Raw genomic sequence first — 17,471 nt, 5'->3', positions numbered from 1 at the left:
GAGAACCCTAGGACCATAAAGCTGAATCTTCTGGCTCTCTTCCCTCACTTTACATATGAAATATCACACATCCTGTACCCCAACCCAAAACCAAACCAAACCAAAAAAAGAGCTGAGACCACAATAATGATAGAACTCAGAGAATAGGCAACATATAAAATTATGGAAAAATACATACAAGTAGTCATTAGACATAAACCACCTGGAGAAAAGGAAACCAGTTCTGCTTTTAAATAATTTTATTTTGTCTAATTTTGTGTTACTTTAATTTCCCATAGCACCTTGGCAATGTTGAGAACAGAAATACAAATACAAGGATGTACTCATTTTAACATAATATGCATGAGCATGTGTCACACCATCTTCTTTTGGAAGGAGGGGGCAGTTTGGACAACAGGAACAAACCTAAGCAATGGACAAAATAGAAGCTGGATAACTGGTTCTGATCCCTGACCCCAAACATCTAACAGGGGTCACTCAAAAGACATGAAAATCAGGCGCAAAAAAAAAAAAAAAAAAAGTCAACATTGATGTAGATGTTTATACTCATCAGTGTTTCGTGCTACAAAATTGAAAATAAAACCATTTTATTTTATACACAGCCTGTTGACATCTGAGTTGTACTTTTAGGAACTGTCTACTCAACAATTCATAAAAAGTTGTTAGTTTTTAAAAATAAACTTAAATTATTTAATAATCAGGTGATTTTGAAAGAGAATTTACTTTCAACTTGAACACAAATTCTCTTTCCACTTCTTAGAATGTCTCTTTCAGTTAATAAAAACTGAAATGTCTACGTATCTTCTTGGAAGCTCAGACTAAGTTAGCAGACACCAGAAAAGCCTAAAGTTAAATTGATGGCCACCAAATTGTAAGGAAATATAAAAAAAAATTAGGAAAAAAACCTTATCATATAGTTAAGAATTTATAAAAACCCTCAAAAGGAATACACTGTCCTCTTGCATTTTATCTTTTCTGTAAAAAAATGAGTACTTTTAAAATATGGTTAATACACATGCCCAACACAAATATCAAGAGACTTAACCCCAGTGCTGTTCAACTGTGTCAAAATAAAAGCAGTGGACATTTAAGCCAAAAGACTAAATATTAAGGCCATAACTAATAAAGCTAAAGAAAACGCTAAAAGAAAGTAACTTTTAAATACTATTTTCTGCTCCAGCAGATGCAAATACTCCATCATTAAGCCTTTTGCAAAGCCAACCTGGTTATTTAAAAAGGAATGTGAAAGAATATTCAAGCTACCTTAATTTTAGGAACAAAAATAAATTAAAAATCAACATGTCATTTGAGATCACATGCAAATTGAGCACCTAAGATGACAACAACAATAAATCCTGATTACTGAAAGATCTTTTCTTCCAAAATCCAAGTGAATAAAATTTAGATGGATCACTCTTTTGAATGCCAGTGTCTATATTTGCAAAAATGAAATCACTCAGAGTAGAGACAGGCCCTAGATATCATGAAAACCTCAATTATCAGAACAGAAAATGGAGACAGGTTTTGCAGTATCTCCAAATACCTTCTCTATGAAGTGCTAAGTGATGAACTTGTGTGACTCTTGTTCTCTTCATGCAGTAAGAACTATGACAGAAAACCACCATACTATACACTCAATTATCATTTGTATCTACTTTTAGCCTCCAACAACCCAAGGAAATGTTAAGTCATAAGGATGAAGAGAAAAATTTGACATTTAAATTCCTCCCTCTACAGAACCAAATAAATAGTTGAACTACAATAAACGCCCAACCCGCATCAGTTACAGAGAACTGCTGGACAAAAATCCAAACAGTTTCACACAACTCATGGGCATCATTTAGATACAAACCTTAAATCTGCTGTAATAAAATAAATGCTAAATACATACTGTGATTATATATATATATATATATATATAAATCACACACACACACACACACACACACACACACACACACACAAGTATTCTTCCCTATACAACATCCCACCAAACTGGGAACTATTAGCTGGGAACTAATGAGGCAAATTAAATTAAAAACACTATATATTTTATAAGAAATTTAAAAACGATCATGTCTTCAAATTTCTACTTTCAATAATATTCTGGGTAAAGAAAGCAAGAACACAGTTGCTTTCTTCAAAAAGAAGACTCTTTTCTTGTGTTTCAATTAGAACACTTAGTTTTTAGAAGCTGGGTGGACTATCAGTAAGTCACACAAGTACACAAGTAATAGAAGCCTATTTCTGTGACACACTGTAAAAAAGTAATGTTTCACTTTAAGTGCAATAATTAAGTTTATAATCCTTACCAAGTGATTTTTATAAAATGTTTATTCTCTTAAATCCAATGCATTCACAGAGTGTTAACACTTTAAATGTTTATCATTTCCACCAACTGCAGCATTATCTAAGTAAACCAAAATAAGCACTTTTATCATAGATGTAGTCAATGATTATTAATACTTTTTTTTTTTTAAAGGACCTAAACTTCCCCCAAATTTCAGCACAGGTAGTTTTATTGTATGTTTCATCTAGTAGATGATTTTTAAAAATAGTGTGTAGAAATGAATAATTTCAAACTGCTTAAATATATTATACCATGTTATCAATCCACCAAATCAAAAGCAACTGCCAAGCTGAATAATAAGTTACAAAGAAATGATAATCCTGGCTTGTACAGAAATGTGCAGTGTTTAGTTACCTACTAATACAAATCTCCAAAGCTTAACTTAGAGTTGGAAGATGAGTTTCACAGTAATGTAATTTTAACCTCCATTTACATTCATTTTAATATATTACTAAGATGTTTACTCTATGTCACAATGGTGCTTTCCAGTGTTCACAATTTACAGTTTCAATTTGTACATATGTAATTCACTAACATAAGGGACACTTATGACTATTACAAACTATCCCTAAAAAGAAAACAAAAACCCCACCTTACATGGAACTCTGAAAATGGTATGACTTAAAACAGATTAATGCAACATGGTTTTTAATATTTTAGCCATTTTCTAAACACCAGCATGTAAACTTGCCTACTTAATATGACAGCTACAACTTTATTCACTGAGAAAGTATGCATTAATTTTCTTCAACTATCTTTCTCACCTTAAGTCAAAAAAATCTCATGACTTGCTGGTTCTGTCTCTGTGAATTCCAAACTGTGTTTTTTGGGGGGGCGGGGAGAAAAGGAAGGAAGTAGATGATAAAATACACTGTAAACAGAAAAGTCACCCCCAAATTAAGGTGTGGGTTTTTTTTTTTTGTTTTTGTTTTTTCTTCTACACTATTTAACACTTTAAGAAATCAGTACAATGTTTCATCTTTAACACGAACACAAATAAATTACTGTAGGTCAGTCTGACCTACCATTCTGGGATCTAAAGTTCTAAATACATGAACAGAAGAGTGAACCACTTCAATGTTCAGCTGGAGATTTAGAACAGTTATAGGATTTGACTAGACTGGTCAAGGCCAGTAGAAACATACAATTCTGTAGGAAGTTGGTTATTTTGCTTTTGGGGGGTGGGTAGTCAAAGAACAGAGAATAACAATGAAGTAACAAAAAAAACCTGTCTCCTATTTTAGGGGTGGGGGGGCAAGAAATCACAAAGCAGTTTAAACCTCTGAAGTCCATTTGACTTATCCACTCAGATCTAAGACAAATTTTTATTTTTTGAATAACCCCCTTTCTTTCCTTGAGTATCAAACTAATTGATAGTCACATCTCTAAGTACAATCAGAGCTTAACAGCTTGTTGAATGAAATATTAAGGTCAAAAAGACAGACTGAATTTCAAAATGGAAAAAAAAAATCTACTCAAGTATTACATTCAGTTTTCAAATCATTTACTAACATGACAACAGATTTGGCTTCAATCACTCTCGCACACACTCACACCACAACAGGCACGCCAGCCACTGATCTGCTTTGCAACACAAGGCCATATAGGCAGAGATGGCATTCTCCAAGCCAAACTTTAAATAGATTAAAAAAAGTAATTTCTAATTTTACAGAAATGCTTCTTCAAAAAATATTTTCTCTCACTCCCTCATCTCCTGTACTGAAGGATGTGTAATATGTTTTTTTCTCAAGCTAAATCTGAACCCTCAAAATTGATTCTAGGCAGAAGATCTCTGCAAATTAAAATCAAAAACAAAAATAGAAAAATTATATTTTTATATATGTATACATATATATATATATTTATACTGATTGGAATCCTCCAGCATTTTAAAATCACTTTAGAGATGAATTTTGGGATTCTACTGCTCACAACTCCAAAATCCATAATGATTTAAGGACATACACTTTTCTCCTGTTTCCTTCCTGGCTATCCCCTCCCCTCCAGAACAGTTCAATATAGCCACGGCTCAGGTTTAATGGGAAGAGAGAGAAGTTTCTGATAGTTTTTTGTTTTTTTACTTTGGTGATCTGGGTGGCACATATTGCTCTTTGCCATTACGTCGAGTCACTCCCTGAGGTATAGCCCTATGGCCAAACTGGCGTCTCTGTTCCCTGATTTTTCCAGCTGCTCCCCTGGGAATGGTATTGCCTCGGAAGCTAGAATACTCCTTACTAGCCCTTGCTTCTGGCTTCTCATGTGATTTCTCAATGGACTTCTCAGGAGCTCCATTCTCTTCATTTTTGGTGGGAGACACTACATTGGAGCGAAGTTCTCGTAGTGGCTGCACAAGGACTGGAGATGGCTCTTTAGGGGGCTTCTGGCACACTTCAGCATAACTTAGCTTTCGGGGTTCCTTTGAAGTGAAAATAAGAAACAAATTTTTGGTATGTTCTCTAAATAAAAGTACAAAAAGGATAGTGTGACCCACAAGAAAATCAGTAAGTTATCTTTTACAAAAGGGCAACCAGCATTCTCATATACACTGCTATTAAAGTGTACTGGAACAATCTTAAAAAAATTTTTTTTGGTTGCAATAATAAAAAGCCTTGGCAATTTATATATGATACAATAATTTCACTTGAGGAATTTATCTGAAAGATGTTCATATCAGCATTGTTTATAGTGATGAAAAAAACTGGAAACAACCTAAATGTCTAATAAGGAAGGACAGATTAAGTTAATAATGTACATTCATATGATGAAATAAAATGTTTCTATTCTCTCTTTCACGGCTACAAGGAACCCTGAGATGGATTCCACAAGAATCTCAACAGAGCAGCTGGGAACCAATAATATATTAATAAAAGACTAATTAAAAGTCTTAATTACCTCATCTGAAAAAAAAGGAAGACAGGGGTGTTATGAGACTGGGATAAAGCATGTGAAACGTATTTAGCACTGGTCTTAGCATATAGCAGGCATTCAGTAATCAGTAGCTGCCACTGTACTATTATTAAATAACAAAATAAAATGTCCTTAACCTAGAAAAAGGGAACTATACCATAATGCAACTAGTTATATCAATGATTGAAAAGATTATTAAATTTTGTGTTTTGCCCTGCTTTTCTGTACTTCCCTAATTATAAAAATGATTTCTGGAAGCTGAGTAAAAATGGAAGTAGCCCTCATAAGACTTGTTAAACATTATTAAAAAAAAGAATTTCAAGGGGGCTCAAAGCCTCTTTAGCCCAAAAATAATATATTCTTCATAACCTGAGTAAGAATGAAGCTTGACTCAACTAGAAGATGATCAGAAAAAAAGTCATTTAAAAAAAACACAAAAGAACCCCGAATGGGGGCACCAGGGGTGGCTCAGTCCATTGAGAATCTGCCTCTGGCTCAGGTTGTGATCCCAGGATCCTGGGATCAAGCCTTGCATGGGGCTCCCTGCCCAGCTGAAGCAGGGAGCCTGTTTCTCCCTTTCCCCCACTCATGATCTCTTGCTCAAATAAATAAATAAAATCTTAAAAAAACCAACAAGAACCAAAACCAGAATGAATAGTTACTTCTTCACTATCTCAACATGGCTAAAATTTCCCACTTCTTCAGAGACTTTAAAAGTCCTTGAGCTTCATTTGAGGCAGGCAGCCTCAACTTGGGCTATTTCCAAACGACTCTGCTCTAGCAAAGACTTATGTGGAAAAAAAAAAAAATCATTATTCAACCTATTATTATTTTTTTCCTTACATACTAAATTTATCAAGTTACCTGCAGGGCCACAGCTACAGCTGCATTTATGTTACTATTACACGGTGAAGCACTACTTGTCCTTGACGGCTTTGCAGTACTTGGGGAAGAAACCGGTATAGTTGTCTGGTTGAGAACATCCTTCTGAACAGTGGAATCCTCTACTGGATCCTTTTCTTGTTGAGTTGTGCTAAGGAAAAGAGAGCTTGACATCAGACTTAGTACAGCACACAGAAAAAGTTGTGCAAAAGATCAGAAGGGAAAGTCGTCTCTTTGTGGAAGATCTTCTACACTGAAACTGTACCTTAACGCGGGGAGCTCAGCTGCGCCTGGAGGACTGGTACTCATGCTGAGGGGCGGGGCAGAGGTGCAGTCTGTCTGGTCATCCTCTGCAGGCACTGGGCAACTCACTCTCAACTCTTCATTATCCTTAAAAACATATTTCAAAATTAACTCATACAGACACTTCTCCAAACAAGATATCCAAATAGGGCACTTAGCACTTGTAAACACAGATTCTCAACCATCTCAGTCATTAGGAAATGCAAATCAAAACCACAATGAGAAATCACTTCACACTCACTAGGGTGGCTATAATCAATAAGAAACAAATGTTTGTGATGCTATGGAGACACAGGAACTCCCATACACTGAGAGTGGTAATACAAGATGGTGCATTTTGGAAAATAGTCTGGCAGTTCCTCAAAGAGTTAAACACAGTTACCATATGACCCAGCAGTATATACCCAAGAAAAAATGTCTACACACAAATGTTCATAGTAGCATTATTCATAGTAGCCAAAAAACTGTGAACCACCTAAATATTCATCAACTGATGAATCGATAAACAAAATGTGGTATATCCACATAATGGAATACTACTGTGCAATAAAAGGAATGAAGTACTGGTACACACTACCACAATGGATAAACCCTGAGAACATCATGCTAAGTTAAATAAGCCAGTCAAAAAAGACAAATACTATATGATTCCACTAATACGAGATACCAGAGTACGCACATTTATATAAAGTAGAATGGTGGCTGCCAGGGGCTGAAGGAAGGGGGAATGCGTAATGGGAGTCGTCGTGTAATGGGTATAGCATTTTATTTTATTTTATTATTATTTTTTAAAGATTTTGTGTTTTAAGGAATCTCTATACCCAACGTGGGGCTTGAACTCACAACCCAGAGACCAAGAGCTGCATGCTCTACCAATTGAGCCAGCCAGGTGTCCCCTACAGCATTTTATATTTACAAGATAAAGAGTTCTTGGGGCACCTGGGTGGCTCAGTCGACTGGGCGTCTCCCTTTGGCTCAGGTCATGACCCCAGCATCCTGGGATTGGGCCTCGCATCGGGCTCTGCTTCTCCCTTTGCCTGCCACTCCCCCTGCTTGTGCTGTCTCGAATAAATAAAATCTTAAAAAAAAAAAAAAAGAGAAAGAGTTCTGGAGATTAGATGCACAACAATGTGAATGTATTTAACCAACTAAACTGTACACACTGAACAATGCTTAAGATGGTATATTTTTGGGGAGGGGAAGAAGGAGAGAACGTAAAGCAGACACCACGCTGAGGGCAGAGCCTATGCGGGGCTTGATTTTACCACCCTGAGATCAGGACCAAAGCCGTTTCAAATCAAGAGTCCGATGCTTAACTGACTAAACTACCCAGGCACCCCTTAAGATGGTAACTTTTATATTATGTGCAATTTACCACAATTTTTTTTTTTTAAGATTTTTATTTATTTGAGATAGAGGAAGAGAGCAAGCATAACGGGGGCGGGGGGAGCAGCAGAGGGGAGAGGAAAAAGCAGGCTCACCACTGAGCAGGGATGCAGGGCTTGATCCCAGGACCATGACCTGAGCTGAAGGCAGATGCTTAACTGAATGAGGCACCAGGCGCCCCTTACCACAATTTTAAAAAGTACAAGAAAAACAATAGTGAGGGACGCTTGGGTGATTCAGCTGGGGAGAGGGGTGGGGAGAGGGGGGAGAGGGCTGGAAGGGAAGGAGAGGGAGAAGCAGACGCCCCACTGAGCAGGGAGCCTGATGCGGGGCTTGATCCCATCATGACCTGAGCCGAAGGCAGACACTTAACCAACTGAACCACCCAGGCACCCCCAAATTTCAAGAGGTTTAAAGGTAACATTCAGAAAAACTTTGTAGAAAATATAGACAAGTACAAAAATAAAAATTAGGAAAGTCAAAACAGAATCAGAGGTTCAACCTACAAGGTGCAATATCAACTTAAGAGTTCAAGAAAGAAGTAAAGAGAAGTGAAGAATTTATCAAAGAGTAATATATGAAAATTTTCTAGCATGTAAGGATGAGTTTCCAGATGGTATCCAGTGCAATGAATTAAAAAAGAGCCATAGCAAGATACACCTTAATGACATTTCATAGAATACCAGGGATGGGGCGCCTGGGTGGCTCAGTTGTTAAGCATCTGCCTTCGGCTCAGGTCATGATCCCAGGGTCCTGGGATGGAACCCTGCATCAGGCTCCCTGCTCAGCAGGAAGCTTGCTTCTCCCTCCCCCACTCCCCCTGCTTGTGTTCCCTCTCTCGCTGTGTCTATGTTAAATAAATAAAATCTTAAAAAAAAAAATACCAGGGATAAATAAAAGATCCTAAAGGCCTCCAGAGAGGGGAAAAAAAGAGGTCAAAGGAGGATCAGATAGGTTTCTGAAAAGGATCTCTGGAAACCAGATCATTTCCTAAGCAAGATATAAAAAAGAACAAACCATAAAAGAAAGACTGATGAATATGACCATATTAAAATAAGAACCTGTTTTCACTCACAAATACTGAACACTGAAAACAAATCATACATTAGTAACATACATTACTGACAAAGGATTAGTATCCAAAATAAATTTTAAAATTCCATGATCTGTAAGATAAGGGATAACCCAATAGAATAAAAGGTGCCAAATACCTGACACTTTACAAAGAGAAACTCAAATGGCCAATAAAACATGAAAAGGTAACTTAACCTCAACAGTAATTAAATTTTAAAAATGTCCTATCACTCAGCAATTCTTTTTTTTTTTTTTTGTTTAAAGATTTTATTTATTCATTCGACAGAGATAGAGACAGCCAGCGAGAGAGGGAACACAAGCAGGGGGAGTGGGAGAGGAATAAGCAGGCTCATAGCAGATGAGGCTGACGTGGGGCTCGATCCCATAACGCCGGGATCACGCCCTGAGTCGAAGGCAGACGCTTAACCGCTGTGCCACCCAGGCGCCCCTCACTCAGCATTTCTACTATGTATATATCCTAAAAACAGGGTCTATGTGTAGTTTGAACATTCGCAGAGTTGCTTATGATGTCAAACAAACAGCTCAAATGTCTATCAACGGTAGAATAATGATATTCTTACAACAGAATACAACAGTGCAAAATGAACTAGTTTCATCAACACCGATGAATTTCACACAATATGGAATGATAGAAGTAACAGAAGAACAGATATTCCATTTATGTTGTGTTCAAAAACAGGCACACTGAACAGCATACTCTCTAGGTTAGGGGTTGACAAACCAAGGCCTGCTGGCCATATCCAGCCTCTGAGTTTTGTTGGTATGGCCTATGAGGTAAGAGTGGTTTTTAAGTTTTTAGCATGTGGCCCACAAACCTAAGTATTTACTTTCTGGCCTTATTCTACAGAAAAAGTTTCCCAACCTGGAACGGTAAAATTATAAAGAAAAGCAAGAAAATTATTATAGCAAAGTCAGCATGTTTCCTCTGATGGGGAGGAAGGGAAGGAATAGGAGGAATCATAAAAAGGGAGGGGAGACACGTGGCATGGCTAAAATGTTGGTGATGTTCACTGTCCACAATTGTGGGTTGGGATTACAAGGGGGAATACATTTTATTATTCTTCTTCAAAAACGTATGTATGTGTGAATCACACCTCACCAAATGGGAGAAGCCATCAACTGTAAAATGCACCATTATTTCATGCATTACTAAGAAAAAAACACTGCTACTTAAACTATAGTAATGTTTAATTACAGATTTTCAAAGGTGGGGAAAATGTCTATCTTAAGGCTGATGAGAAAACTACAATATTGCACAATTTTTTAAACAAGGGAAGACAAAGAAATACCTTCAAAATTCCATAGAAAAACACTAATACAGAACTCTACAGAAATAAGCTACTGACCCAATGCGAAAACAGAAAAACATTTCTTTTTTTTTTTTTTTTTTAAAGATTTTATTTATTTATTCGACAGAGACAGAGACAGCCAGCGAGAGAGGGAACACAAGCAGGGGGAGTGGGAGAGGAAGAAGCAGGCTCATAGCGGAAGAGCCTGATGTGGGGCTCGATCCCATAATGCCGGGATCACGCCCTGGGCCGAAGGCAGACGCTTAACCGCTGTGCCACCCAGGCGCCCCAACAGAAAAACATTTCTGGAATGCAAGGTCTCAAGAAATTTATACTAAAAACCACTAATTCAGGAAGCTCAAGAAGATGTGACCCACCATATTAAAGGAAAGTAAAACAAGAGTAAGAAAGAGTGAGGAGCCAACAAAATAAAGTAAGGAAAATCCTCAGGATGATGGTAAAGTCAAGCCCCAGCTACATAATTGTGCAGCAGGCCACAACTGTATACGGAAGGAGAAATAATGGCAGTATGCTACGAGGTTCAGTTATGAAAAAAAAAAAAAGTAATATCAAGATGTGACTTAACCAACTGAGCCACCCAGGCACCCTTGCTTTTTACTATCTTAGTGATACTAAATTAATAGGGCATCTTATAATGGATGGTATCCTAGATATGATGCAGTACAATATACAGGGAGGATAAGAAAAGTATGTTGGCTAAGAGCGCTAAATCCTTACGTTCTAAATGGAAAGTAAATAGATAACATCAAAAATTGGAAAGTCAAGAAAAAAAGTATATTGGGATGCCTGGCTGGCTGTCAGTGGAGCATGCAACTCTTGATCTTGGGGTCGTGAGTTCAAGCCCCACACTGGGTGTAGAGATTACTTAAGAAAAGAGAAGAAAAGAAAAGAGAAAAAAGGGAAAAGAAAGAAAAGAAAAAATAGCAGTATACATGTTAGTTAGAAATACAGGGGGAAAACGGAAAAAAAGCTAGAGTCGAAATGGTTGCACAGGACTACTATTTTTCACTACAAGCCTAGATGTACTATGTGTATGTACTATAAAATAAAAATAAAAATTGAATTAAAAAAGGGAAGAAACTGAGAAAAATATGTGGGGTGTAAGGATTTAGCACAGGAAGAAGTCTACACTCAAAAATATTTCAGGATTGGGTACCTATCCTAAAGGCTGATGTCTTAACCCTTTGATATCAACTCTCCATTATTTGAAAGCCTGAGTTTACCAAACTAACTTAAAATTCATTTACATCATCGACTAATTATAGGCACTTAAGTGCAAACACCACTTTTCACCAGCTTGCATTAATTGGTCCTCCAAGCTGAGTTGACTGATACAAAAAACATGCAAAAGTGAAGAAACATTTTATTTTTTTAATTGGTTTAATTTTTATTTATTTTTAATTAACATATAATGTATTATTTGTTTCAGGGGTTCAGGTCTGTGATTCATCAGTCTTATACAACACCCAGTGCTTTATTGGCCTGTGTAGCTTTATCATAAATCTTTTCATAACACTCAAAGTAAGATGACAATCCCATGAATAAAAACTATGATAGAAATACATATTAGGGGTGCCTGGGTGGCAGAGCGGTTAAGCGTCTGCCTTCGGCTCAGGGCGTAATCCCGGCATTATGGGATCGAGCCCCACATCAGGCTCCTCCGATATGAGCCTGCTTCTTCCTCTCCCACTCCACCTGCTTGTGTTCCCTCTCTCGCTGGCTGTCTCTATCTCTGTCAAATAAATAAATAAAAATCTAAAAAAAAAACCATATTAAATGCAAATAAAATTTCAAATAATAACTCTGCAAACAAAAGCTAACTATGGTCCCATAAGTAAAAGATGGATGCCTCAGTGTTTACCTTTTCTTTGTAGACACCTTTAACAACATCAGACATCCTACTCTCCAAAACAAGTTCACCTGGAGTTCTTGATGAACTTCCAGGTAAAGGAGGAAAATTTGAGGCTAGTAAGTCAAACTTTGGTGTTGGAGCCTTTGCTTCAGCTGAAGACTGGGGTCTCTAAAAGACACAAATCATAAACAGGTCACATGCCAATCTCATTCCCTAATCCTGTACACCACAGAAGTTGAAAACCGTAAGGAAACAAACAAAACTCTAAACTAATGCAAAGAATTGTCTGTTCTCCTATAAATTCCTGGCTTCTCATTTCAGTTGTGCTCTCATTTATCAATCCTACTTACCTTTCTCCAACTTCCCCTCCTGTTTCTTTTGCAAACTTCGCCACACTCCTTAAGCCTGCTAACCAAATCTCCACTATTTGCTAAGTTTGTGATACTCCCTTCCAGAACAAAAATAAAAACCCCTATGTGACCTAAATTTGCCATCAGCTTTTCTCCTTTCATATAGTTTCAAAAGAATAATATCCTTCCTTGAAAAACCTCCTGATCTGCCTTTCTGCCCACCATCCTATACCCTCTGACAAGCCTCTCACCTGTACTTCCTCACCTCTGTACTCATCACCACTAAAATTGCTTTGGCAAGTCACCAATGCCTTCCACAATGCAAAATCTGACAGACTTTTTCCCCCTGACCTCATACAGCACCTGGCATGGTAAACATTCTTGCCTTTGAAGAGCTCATTCCTCCCTTAGCTTCTGTGATACCTTTCTCTTGATTTTCAGATCTCACAATCAGGTGCTTATGTCTCTCTACCTACTCCCTTTGACAGTTTTAGTTTCTATGTGGTTACTACTCTTTTCACTTCCTACTCTCCCTGGGTAATAGCCACTACTCATGGCTTCAATTACTACCTACATGCAAACACCTTTACAACAATCTTTTTCTCTTTGGGTGACTTTCTGGCTATACACCACTGGAAATTTACCAAAACTCATTGAATGGTACACTTTCAATATTGTCAGCCCAGACCTTTACCTGAGACCTAGACATCTATTTGCCTATCAGCCCTTTCTACTCAAAGTTTGCTTGGATACTTCAAGCAACGTAATAAATAATCTCATTCTTCACCCACAAAGCTATGCTCCCAAAGTTCCATTCCTGACCACTCTATTTAAATCACTTACTCTACAAAGTCCCCTGAATGATTTCATCTACTTTTATGATTTCAATTACTTCGTGTAAGCTTACAAATCGTAAATTTTATCTCTAGCTAAAATCTCCTTCCTGCACAAAGGCACTTCCACTCTCCCTTTCCTACTGGAAAGCATGCTTGTCTCCTTTTTCTTCACCCCTTCAGTCCGCAATATATTTTCAACATATTAAATGGACCTCAAAACTAATCTCTTCTTTCCTCAATTGTTCAGGGCCACTTGAGGATTCACGTGGACTGCTGCAATAATATCCTTAAAAAGTTGTTGCCATGTCATGGCTGCCCATGGTACAGAAAGTTATTAAAAAAAAAACAAAACTATTTTAAGAGGTTCACAGTTTGCCCTAAAGACCGTTCTGTGTAATAATGCATTATGTTTTCTTCTTTGAAAATGCTTATCTTTTTACTACTTATATATGTAATATTTACGTGTATATATATATATATGTATATATATATATATATGTATATATATATATATATATATAGCCTACACGCTATATATATACTACACTTATACGTGCATACAATTCACTATTTATACATGTAAAATAAGTATCATGCTACAATTTATAATTTATCTGTAAATTCTAGGCAGGATTTTCTTGAGACCTCTGTGGGTTCCTACACTATTCTGATTTCTCAACTCCTTTCGCTCTCACTTAAGAGATGCCAAACATTCAGCATGAACAAACCACGAAAAAACAGAAACATAATTTGAAGCTAGGTAAGTCAAAATTCAATAAAAACATGTTTAGAACTATAAAAATTTTTTAATCTATAAGCAGTTTTATAAGATTAGTGGATAGAAGAATAAGTAGTAGGTAGAAAATTGCCCCCCCCGGCAAGTAACAATTAATAAACAGTTAAAGTTTCCAACACCATCCAGAGAGCTTTGTAAGTGAATGATAAACACTTTATCAAGTTGGCAAAAAGTTATGTATTTATAGGGCTACTGATAAACAGGAACTTTTGTTCAATCTCTGTCAGAGTGTATACTGGCACAACCCCTACAGAAAGTTATACACTGGCAGCAACTTACTGAATTGTGACCCAGAAATCCCATTTCTAGGAATTCTCCTTCAGGTGCGATCGCACACACAGGAAATGATTGTTGTATGAAGTTATCATAGCACTGTTTGGAAGACTGAAAGACTGAAACTACTTAAATGTCCATTAATAATGTAATAAACTTTTCATTGAATATTTTCAATTTCTGGTTTTTCAACCATGTAAATATATTAGTATTGAAGTAATTTTTAAAAAACACAAGCAACACAGATCAAATCCCTAACTACACATGTGCTTTAAGGGTGGGCTATGGTGGTAGTAGGGGGTATTTTAGGGTCAAGGGACAGGTTCTATTTACTTTTGCCTAATACTATAATCAATAAGACAAAAACCTGGAAAGACCGACCACAAGTCAACGCCATGCTAAATCACAAAAGAAAAAATGAATGAATAAATGTAATAAAGGTAAAAAATACTTACCTGGACTCTCTCATCTTCTCGTCGTCTTCGACCTCTGAAAAGAGTTCTCCTTTTAACAACGATAAAAAAGGTGGATGTGATGGGAGGGACAACTCATAAGTTTCTTCAAATATATAATACATTCTATCAAAGATGGGTGAATTTCTAGTTTAACTATATTTTCTGTATCTCCACTATTAAGAGACAAATATATATTCTTCTGAAGGGATCCGAAGCTAATCTACCAAAAACTTCATCCACTACCACCACCACCACAAGTAAGTTGGGCCCACTTTTATTTACTGCTCCTTCCACACCAAAAGTATATCAGGGTTTTTTGTTTCATTACAGTAGAGTAGGCAATAAGGTATAACTCTATTTCCATAGTTGAGAAGCTGTAAGAAATTAAAGTAGACTGCAGATAGGATCTTATCTTTCTAAGCTATTCTTTCCTCAGTCAACCATAAAGAACTTCAGAGTACCTTTATAAACCTCTGACTCAGAGCTATATTCTATATGGGCACTATAAATTTCTTAACAATTATGAAAACTATTAACCATGTTATGTGAACACTGTATTCAATTAGCATAACCATACACCAATAGTTAAAACAAAAAATAATCACTAGATCATGTTAAACATTCACATTACAAGCAAAGAATTTTCATATACCTTATCCATATTTATTACCATATCTCCTTACCTGCCCCTACCATAGTCCCCATTTTGTTCCATCTGTATAGCAGGAGTTTCTTTTGGAAGGTAGCTTTGCTCCTGATGCCCTGTTACTATAGGGTTATGCCGTTCAGTTGGAAAGTTCCTTGAACCAGATCTGTTTAATGGTCCATCCCCCAACGACACAGAGACCTCTGTTGAGTGTTCTGAACCACTCGATGACCTAAAATGAGGCTTCACACTATAAGAAATATAAGATCACATACATGAGAGGATAAATCAAGACAGACAAAAAATCTTTCCTCTTAATGGTAAAAACTCTATTTAATGGGACAAGTTAAAAATTACTTTCTACTGTATTCTGATTTTCTACAAATTAAGTTATACATAAAAGTGTCACATTATAAAAATGTAAACTCTTTTGTCTCAGATTTTTACATTTAAAAAAGTTGTTTGGAGATATCTGTGGTAAAATCCAAAGTTCTTCAAGATAAAGCTACTTTTATTTCAATACTCAAAATACAACTAGGATTTTAACTAATTTAACACCAGTTGCAGTCTTGACACACCTAAATCAGCCAGGCTTTAAGCTTAATGAATTTATGCCATACATTCTCAATGGGGCAACATCACCCCTAGTGGGAGTAAAAAAGATTTACAGGAGGTCGGGGAGTGGGGAGGCCCGAGAAGGAACAAAAAAATCCCAATCTTACTCCTTTTATGCATAGGGCACAGATATACATACATTGCATAAATACATACCCACTATCTCCAGTACTAAATTTTCATAGGGAAAAATTAGGGGGGGATGTCTAAAAAGGTTCTTTAGGGGAGTGACAATGAAAACCAGAGAAACGGTGCAATATATTAAAATCCCAGCTTCTTACTAAATTAATTGTTCAAAGATCCTGTGAAAAAAAGCTAGGAAAATATAATGCAACTAAATAGCCTGGCATGGCTTCATGAATTAGGTATGGAATCCAGTAAAAAACAAAAAACCCCAGTAACTATGAACAAGGGTAGCTTTTATCTTGGATGATGGGTATACAAACCCATCTCTCTAACAATGTGTAAGCAGATTAAGCTAGGGTGGGGGTAAAGGAGAGGCAGAGGCTACAGTTTAATCAACAGTGAAAACACCTAAGTAAGCCCAAGCAACTGAGGATCTTGGCTCTACAGTAGATTATACGAGGAAGTGGGAGATTTATATTTGGCCCCTTATTTTAGTTTAAAAATTCCATTTTTATAGTCTATTTTCATAGTTATAAATTTATATTAATAAACACACTGCCAATTCCTGGTTCTCTGGAATTTGGACTTAAAACTTCAAAATAAGTATAAGCCCAATAATTAAACATTAATTCCAACATCTCCAGCTACCCTGTTTTTTTTTTTTTTTTTAAAGATTTTATTTATTTATTCGACAGAGATAGAGACAGCCAGCGAGAGAGGGAACACAGGCAGGGGGAGTCGGAGAGGAAGAAGCAGGCTCATAGTGGAGGAGCCTGATGGTGGGGCCCGATCCCACAACGCCGGGATCACGCCCTGAGCCGAAGGCAGACGCTTAACCGCTGTGCCACCCAGGTGCCCCCCAGCTACCCCGTTCTTAACAGAAAATAAAAATGAGGTTACTGCCATTAAAACTTAAAAACCAGGTGACAAAGTTCGGTTGAGTTTCATAAAGATTATACGAAATAATTACTTTATGTTACAAAATAGATTATTTTTTTGTTTTTTTAAAGATTTTTTATTTATTTATATGGAGAAATAGAGCCAGAGAGCACAAGCAGGAGGAATGACAGAGGGGGAAGCAGATTCCCCAATGAGCAGGGAGCCTGACATGGGGCTTGATCTGAGGATCCCAGGATGACGACCTGAGCTGAAGGCAGACACTTAACCAAATGAGACCACACAGGCGCCCCACAAGATAGATTTTAACAGCAATGAAAATTACAGATGTCAACACAAAGTATTTCCAAAATATTTTTATTATCCATCATATCTAAAAATGACCTTATGAG

General features: G+C 36.8%; 1 protein-coding gene across 5 annotated transcripts in view; it reads right to left on the bottom strand.

Moving 5' to 3' along the window:
* Positions 1-221: 221 nt before the first annotated feature.
* Positions 222-17,471, bottom strand: part of LARP4 (La ribonucleoprotein 4) — a 202,592-nt gene continuing 185,342 nt past the window's right edge. For 3 of the 5 annotated variants that reach the window (XM_034646475.1, XM_011228888.3, XM_011228887.3), the window contains 6 exons: positions 15,479-15,691; positions 14,796-14,844; positions 12,095-12,253; positions 6,405-6,529; positions 6,122-6,290; positions 222-4,766 (listed from right to left, as the gene is read on the bottom strand). In XM_034646475.1, coding sequence (XP_034502366.1) covers positions 4,428-4,766; positions 6,122-6,290; positions 6,405-6,529; positions 12,095-12,253; positions 14,796-14,844; positions 15,479-15,691 — 1,054 coding nt within the window. In that variant the 3' untranslated portion in view covers positions 222-4,427. Of the gene's footprint in view, positions 4,767-6,121; positions 6,291-6,404; positions 6,530-12,094; positions 12,254-14,795; positions 14,845-15,474; positions 15,692-17,471 lie in introns of those variants that run through there. The other 2 variants (XM_034646476.1, XM_034646477.1) reach the window with 2 other exon arrangements.

Source organism: Ailuropoda melanoleuca, chromosome 16 (assembly GCF_002007445.2).
Source record: "Ailuropoda melanoleuca isolate Jingjing chromosome 16, ASM200744v2, whole genome shotgun sequence".
Lineage (NCBI taxonomy): Eukaryota > Metazoa > Chordata > Mammalia > Carnivora > Ursidae > Ailuropoda > Ailuropoda melanoleuca.
The sequence above is the reverse complement of the archived record's forward strand: the minus strand, read 5'-3'. Positions and strand labels throughout refer to the sequence as shown.